The sequence below is a fragment of the Ostrea edulis genome, chromosome 8 (genome assembly GCF_947568905.1).
Source record: "Ostrea edulis chromosome 8, xbOstEdul1.1, whole genome shotgun sequence".
In the NCBI taxonomy this organism is placed as follows: Eukaryota; Metazoa; Mollusca; class Bivalvia; order Ostreida; family Ostreidae; genus Ostrea; species Ostrea edulis.
Window position 1 is genome coordinate 13,925,436 of NC_079171.1, and position 8,071 is coordinate 13,933,506.

General features: G+C 38.1%; 2 protein-coding genes across 2 annotated transcripts in view; one reads left to right on the forward strand and one right to left on the reverse strand.

The window, feature by feature from the left end:
• The first annotated feature begins 1,010 nt into the window (after positions 1 to 1,010).
• LOC125660683 (uncharacterized) lies at positions 1,011 to 5,094 on the forward strand. Its single transcript, XM_048892417.2, has 2 exons — positions 1,011 to 1,073; positions 2,106 to 5,094. The coding sequence occupies exon 2, from the start codon at positions 2,132 to 2,134 to the stop codon at positions 4,043 to 4,045; it is 1,914 nt and encodes a 637-aa protein (XP_048748374.2). The 5' UTR covers positions 1,011 to 1,073; positions 2,106 to 2,131; the 3' UTR covers positions 4,046 to 5,094.
• A 2,090-nt stretch (positions 5,095 to 7,184) lies between these two features.
• Positions 7,185 to 8,071, reverse strand: part of LOC125660691 (uncharacterized) — a 10,475-nt gene continuing 9,588 nt past the window's right edge. Inside the window, exon 4 of the mRNA XM_048892430.2 lies at positions 7,185 to 7,537. Coding sequence (XP_048748387.2) covers positions 7,440 to 7,537 — 98 coding nt within the window. The 3' untranslated portion in view covers positions 7,185 to 7,439. The remainder of the gene's footprint in view (positions 7,538 to 8,071) is intronic.

Below are 8,071 nucleotides of genomic sequence, written 5' to 3' on the forward strand. Positions count from 1 at the left end.
AATCTAAAATAAATACTAGTATATAATTTTAGATTTTGAATTACTCTCTTTCTTTTAGCTCAATTACTTTTATCTGGCTGTAATAGTGTGAAATACTATGTTGATATATTAATTTAAGGTCTTGTGGAGGTATTCTTAGACTAACTAAAAAGCCATTTGGAGTTCTAGCTCTTAAATAAAGGAAAGACAGCATTTTTAAAGACCACTATCAAATTAGACCAGCTAACAAATAGGACCACCAATGAGCCGACATGTTTAAAATACAACTAAGGGCCAACGTGGAAATCATTTATAACATTGGGACATCAATGATCCAACATGTACAGTGCATGTAGCGGATTAAGGACCACGAAGAAATTGCTGTTGGTCCAATGATGAATGCATACAGCGTCCCAATATATCAAAGACATTGGCCCAACATTGAGCCAACAGGTTGGTCTGATTGAGAGCCGATTGCCGCCGGCCCAATGTTGTATACCAACAGTGGCCCAACATTAAAAGAACGTTTGGTCCAACAAGGCCCCAATAATATCTCACTATCTGGGCTGTTTCGTCATTTTCGCCAATGTATGAATTACATTAATTAATTGAATGTAACAGATAAAAAATATCTTTAAATGTTACAGTAAGGTACAATGCTTAATCATCATATTAAAACCAAAAGATTCCGATTAGCCGACATAAAAGTACAAACAAATCAAGTCCATAATTACAATGTATATACATGTATAGTATAGAAACGTTCAATTATTATCAATATTTAAGAATTCAAACGAACTATTCAAATCAAATTTAATCTGAATATTTTGGTTTCCAAATTCGATGGAGAATAACAATAAATGGAGAATTTCACGAGACAAGACTACTGCAACACATGTAGTTTGAAAGTTCTCCTGACGTTAATGTTTACATAGCTATCTAACATGAACTAGGTCAAAGAAAACTTTAAATTTACTATTTAAACATAACACATTGGTAGACCTCTAGTATGGGCTGGCTGACACGCCGCACGGGTATTTAATTAATATCATAATGTGACTAACAGGGAGGTCATGTTGGATCTACATGCACAGGTGAGGCAAAATTATATACATATTCTCTTATTGAACACAGTGTCACTAGTATTGATATTTATGTGATCATATTAATTAGATATGGGGTAGAATTTATTTTCCCCGTCCCCAGAAGGCTAAGCAATATCCACATGTTAAGCGACACAAAGCTTGGTTGCTATGCAAAAGTCAAACATATTTCGACGCCATTTTGTTTTCGCTGACTTGATTTTGTAGATTCCGGATTATAGACCTCTTAAATAATTCGACAGAAAGTGAGAAATGGATCGGTGAAATCATTTAGAAATACTTTTCTGACACAATATTGTGCAAAGTCACTGTCATAGAACTTTCAGTGTACCTTGTGTTGGAAAATCATCATGGAGTGGAAAAAATGTCATATCAAATCATAGTTTGAATTTCTCTTTATTTATGACCCGCCTACATAGCACCAAAGCTTGGGTCAGCAAAATTCGCGGTTAACTGTTTCATTCCTTCTTCACTGAGGGAGCTATACGTTTTCCAACAGTCATTTGTTTAGTGATGCCTGAACTTACATGCGTATTTTGTTTTATCATAGTATCTGTCAGTCTTGTCTGCTTAAAATAGTTTTAAAAAACCAAACAAACGATAAAACAATTGTTGGAATCCTCTCACCCACACCCTGTCCACACGTCTCTGTCTGTGATATTTCATTCTCTTAAATCAACCCCCGATTATTATGTAACTGCCGTAAAAATACGATAAGACTTGGAAATTAAGAGACAAACAGTTAATTGATTAAAATGTAACCTATAAGAGTGTCAGTAAGTTATGAGAAGAGCATGATTTAGAACTTTTAAATGAAAAGAAAATCAGAATAATTATCTATTTCATGTGATTAATTGTCACGTGATGCCAAGCGTGTTTACAAGTGAAATGCCTGGTATACATATCACTACATTTGAAATAATGGAATGACCATAGTTTTTCTTTTATCCTACGGTAATTCTACCTTGTCAATTGTTTTAACCTGACAAATTTTTTAAATTAAGATTCCCTTTTTATTGACAGAGCATCTCGTGAACCCGGCATTAGAAATGGACCCCAGGCGCAGTTCTCAGGACGCCCAACTATGTGACCTTTGTAAAAGAGTCCCCTTACAGAGTCATTGTGAACTTTGTCATGTAAATCTATGCAAGGCTTGTGTTGGGGAGCACCTCTCTGATTCATCTGAAAGACATAAAGTTGTGAACTATAAGCAAAGAAAATTTACCTCTAACTTTTCAAAATGCCCAAAGCACACCGACAAACACTGTGAACTTTACTGCGAGAAATGCGACATTCCTGTCTGTTCTACCTGCATCTCAGATAAACATAGAGGGCACGTTTTATGTGATGTCCTGAAAAAACTCAATTCTAAAACAATATGTCTACGAAAAGATTTGGAAGAGCTAGAGACCAGAATATATCCCCGATATGAAGAATTTGCCACTGATATTCAAACTGAGATAGCCGAGTTAGAAATGAATTACGGGAATCTGACAATAGCTGCTGACCAACAGGGAGAAGTCTGGCACGAAGATATCAACGCCATTGTCAATCAACGGAAATCGGATATTGAGGAGATGAAAAACGAACACCTGTTTACCCTGAATAAAAACACAGATGAAATAACACAAAAAATTACTGAACTCAAAAAGATCATGTCCGACTTGAAATCCATTCTAGAATCAGATGATATCTCCCTAACATCTACTTACAAATCTAGAATTTCCGAGTTTAGAACATTGCCTCCTAAAGTTACAGTACCAAGTTTCTCTTCTCAGAAAATAAACAGAGAACAACTCAACGAAATGTTTGGTTCTCTGTCACCATTAGCCATTATAGAGAGAGAACATGCCGACAACATGAAGACACCAGAGGCTGTCTCGTCTCCTCCAGTCAAACCAATGAAGACACCAGAGGCTGTCTCGTCTCCTCCAGTCAAACCAATGAAGACACCAGAGGCTGTCTCGTCTCCTCCAGTCAAACCAATGAAGACACCAGAGGCTGTCTCGTCTCCTCCAGTCAAACCAATGAAGACACCAGAGGCTGTCTCGTCTCCTCCAGTCAAACCAATGAAGACACCAGAGGCTGTCTCGTCTCCTCCAGTCAAACCAATGAAGACACCAGAGGCTGTCTCGTCCCCTTTAGTAGGCTCAGTACATAATGAACCACGACTCATCGCCACCACAAACACTGGGTATGCATATCTAAACAGTGTTGCCTGTCTCAGCGAGGAAGAAGTTTGGACACGTGGGAATGACAAAATCATGAAGCTCCTCGACCTCCAGGACAAACTACTGAAATCAATCGAAACCAAGTCAGGGAACTGGCCACATGACATAGCCGTGACACGGAAAAGATATCTTGTTTATACTGATAATGAAGCAAGAACTGTAAACATGGTGAAGAAGAAAAAGATACAGAAGTTGGTCAGCCTACAGGGGTGGGATCCTCTCAATGTCTGCAGTACCGCCGCTGATGATATCCTGGTTACCATGGACAGTGATGATAGACAAAAATCCAAAGTTGTCCGTTACTCTGGCTCCACAGAGACACAATCCATTCAGTTTGATGATCAGGGCGAACCTCTCTATTCAACTGGTCGTTATAACACTAAATACATCAGTGAGAATAGGAACCTAGATATCTGCGTGGCTGACTGGACAGCTAAAGCAGTAGTGGTGGTCAATCAGGCAGGTGAACTCCGATTTAAATACACTGGTCATCCCTCTAATACCAATGAATCCTTTATTCCAGTCGGCATCACTACAGACAGCCAGAGTCACATCCTGACAACAGACTACTACAACAACTGTATCCACATCCTAGATCATGACGGACAGTTCCTCCGTTTCATAGATAACTGCGAGTTGTGGCGTCCATGGGGTTTATGTGTGGACAACAGAGATAATCTCTTTGTGGCAGAATGTGACACTGGTATAGTGAAGAAAATCCAATACCTATAAACACGGTGTTAGTAACACAACTCAACATTATGTCGATTACAGATCTAATTAACAAAAGGTCCTTGAGTCGCATCGCTCTCACGAGACGTCATGGCCCTGCTGTTGTTCAGCTGGAATCATTCATTCTCTACCAGCCTGATATGAGTATAAATACGAAAACCAGTACTTTATGCTTCGCCCTCAAATACGGTCATACCGTTTCTCGTGGACCAAAAAGTACACTCAACAAAAGAACTCAACTCTGACCTCCAAGTACGAGCTAGATTACAGGAGCACGCCACCACTTCCAGTCATCGAATTACTTTCGGTATATATCCCCCCCACTGAACTTAGGATGACTGAATCAGAAGAGAATCTGAAAATTACACGTGTTGAGTTTGAAAGTGCTAAAACGTGTTTGACTGATTTAGTATGTGACTGTCTGCAATACAGCAAATGTCACGTGACTGTCCGCAATACAGCGAATGCCGCCTAAGAGAGAGGGTCATACAGGCCGGGCGACGTTGTCTGTGGGGTGGAGCTGCAGTGATGTCGATTAACATCCAAACGAGGAAAAATGTTGCAAGAGGCATCGATAGTCGCACGAAAGAAAACGAAATTCAAAACATGGAAAGGGGAACTTCAAATAAAAGATTGCAATGGTGGAAACTCAATCATCTTTCAAGTACCCAGTATCGAGAAGTACCGGTATATAGAATATTTTTGATAACGGTGGGATGTGCTTCACGACAAATTATCACCAACAATGTTTAATTCGTGTAAAACACTACAAAGGAAACCATAACGAGGCGATTATCAACGACTTTAACCGTCCGACACCATACCCCTCAACAATGGTCTCGCGAAATCAGAAACCCAAGGCACATCGGAAAAAACCCCACCCCATGATATCCCGGTCACTAAAAGAGCTTCCTGCCCCCCTCACCCGGTCCAAAAGGAAAAAAAACGCTATATATACTGATTCGTATACATTTGCAAGATTTTATCTTTTACTTTACGTTCAGTATAAAAATGTATCCACCGAAATACAAGTATCATAGTTCACATTGTTTCGTGTTTTTGTTGTTGTTTTTTTTGTTTTTTGTTTTGCTTGAAATGTGTTAAGAATTGATCGTGATGCATGGATAATTTTAATATTTTAAAATACTTTTGAACGGTTTAATACCAAGCAAGCACTTGTCAATAGTATAAAATGGGCGACCCCATCCCCCATTCTGTTCGAGCAATTTTTCATGTTTGCTATAGGCAAATTCCAAGCCCGGCCGCCCTCACCCCTCCCCCTTTACTGATTGACACCCGTGAAGCAGTGATATGTTTCTAATTGATATAGGTACCTTACAAGACAAACTCTCGCGATTATGGACAAGAAATAAGACACTGGCAATCATTTTTTAATTATTAGGAAGTTGGCCACCATAGTGGGGTGTTAATCATTCTTAATTCAAACCTCAAACATTTTAAAATGAAGAATACTGTGGATTCATGTACTTAATATCGCGAAATGACTCGTCTACATCAAATCGTGAGAACATATTTTCGCGAGTGCTCTGTTGATCAAGTCTTTACATGTATTTTAGCAATATTGAAATAAATGCCAGTAATTTTAATTTGCGATTGATGCTAAATCTAGCAAAATTACGCGATGATAAATTCCTCACGTATATTTAGGAACTTACAGTACTTCATTTGTTTGGGATGTACGCTGGCTCAGCTCCTAGATTAAATGTGATGGTCATTTATTTCTTATATAAAACGCACACAGTAACCATCCGCAAGGTGCCAAAGTAGAGAATCAATATTGATTTAACCGGCGGCCGCCTCTAAATTTAGGTGGCGGTCGCCACTTAATATCTGGCAACTGCCACTTAATTTATATGACTGCTAATAAAAAAAAAAACATGGTCTGTACTGCTGAGTTATTAATTTTTTTTTTTTTTTTTAGAAATAAGTTAGATTGTGGGACGCAGATACGTAGCGGCGTTTTTCAAAATGTGGGGTACGTCAGAGAAAAAATTGTCTTCTAAAATTTTTGACAAGCAAAAAGAAACATGGTCTAGCAATTTCTCTTTTGCCAAAACTTCATATTCCTAAATAGAAAGGGTGGGGGATTTACAGTTGTCAAAGAGTGGAAGAGAGGACATCCCCCTGCATGATTCTACTGCCTGGTACAATGTATATTGGCATATTTAATACACATTAGTATTTTCTCATGCCCAAATCTATCAGTCGACATTTGATATAATTAACATTCATATAACTTTGTAAATTGACAGCAAGTTCAACAAACCATAATGCTCCAATTGTAAAACACATAAGTTACTAATCATCAGAGTGGTGGTGGTGGTGGGGTTACACTCGCTTTCATTTTTGTTCATTGAGAGAGCAGTTGAATAACTGGCAGCCGTCTGATAAATTAAGCGGTCGTCCGGATAACTCAAGTGTCCTAACAAATGGATAACTATACCAAATAGGTCATACGGACAACTCAAGTGTCCTAACAAATGGATAACTATACCAAATAGGTCATCCGGATAACTCAAGTGTCCTAACAAACGGATAACTATACCAAATAGGTCATCCGGATAACTCAAGTGTCCTAACAAACGGATAACTATACCACATAGGTCATCCGGATAACTCATGTGTCCTAACAAACGGATAACTATACCACATAGGTCATCCGGATAACTGAAGTGTCCTAACAAATGGATAACTATACCCAATAGGTCATCCGGATAACTCAAGTGTCCTAACAAACGGATAACTATACCAAATAGGTCATCCGGATAACTCAAGTGTCCTAACAAACGAATAACTATACCAAATAGGTCATCCGGATAACTCAAGTGTCCTAACAAACGGATAACTATACCAAATAGGTCATCCGGATAACTCAAGTGTCCTGACAAACGGATAACTATACCAAATAGGTCATCCGGATAACTCAAGTGTCCTAACAAATGGATAACTATGATACTGAATGACCTAGCTCACCTGAATTACTCGCGTCTCCTGACTTGTAAAATCATCTTATATGAATAACAATCTATATTATTGGTTTTCAAACTTAAGCTTGCCAGCTTGGAGCCTGTTCAAATATAAATAAACTGTTAATATTTTTTCTAAACATAATATTACAAACCAGAAGCAATCCATTTAAAGAGTTCTGTGAAACAGATAGCAGTACATGGTCAGGTACATATGTACCACTAGTGACTGCTCCAACAAATGTGTATACTGAGAAGGTCATCTGAATAGCCTAACAAACAGAACAGCTTGTTTGCAGTAGATTCTATGTCCCAATGAATCAGACATACCAAACAATTTTTTCTTCACATCATTTATTTACAATTTATACATAAAAACAATGTCGACTTCTCAGAACATGTAGATTTCATCCACTGAGCTCCTTGAAATACACAACAACAGAATTCAGTTTCTTTGGAACGGTATCTGGCAAGTCTGCTAGGGTCTCAAATACTTTGTTCACACCTAAAACAGAGATATATATACATTGTATTCAAAGATTTATGCTCATATATGAACCCCATGTATAATAAAGGTACTTATAAATCCTCACAATTTACATTTGAATAGACCTAAATACCTGTATCTACAGTTCTATAAGAGATAAAGAGAGAGAGTGTGAAAAACTATAGGAAAGAGAGGGAGATCATATCAACTTAGAAAATCACGGAGTGGGAAGATGAAGAAAGAAGAGAATACATGGAGAAGGCTAATAAAGGATTTTTTTTGGGGGGGGGGGGGGGGGGGGGGGTGTTGTATATACATGTACCGGTACATTGTATACCAGGCTTGGATTTCTCGAAAAAATCTCAAACTTAAGTTTGAGTTTTCTTCTATTTGAGCAGTCAAAATTTGAGTAAAATCTCAGACTTAAGTCCAAGTTTTGACTTAAGTTCTTTTGGAGAAATCCAGGTCAGTTTTGTTTTCTATTCCATTTGATGTTGGTTGTTTGTTTTACGTCCCGTTTGAGAATTTTTCACTCCTATTGAGACGTCACCA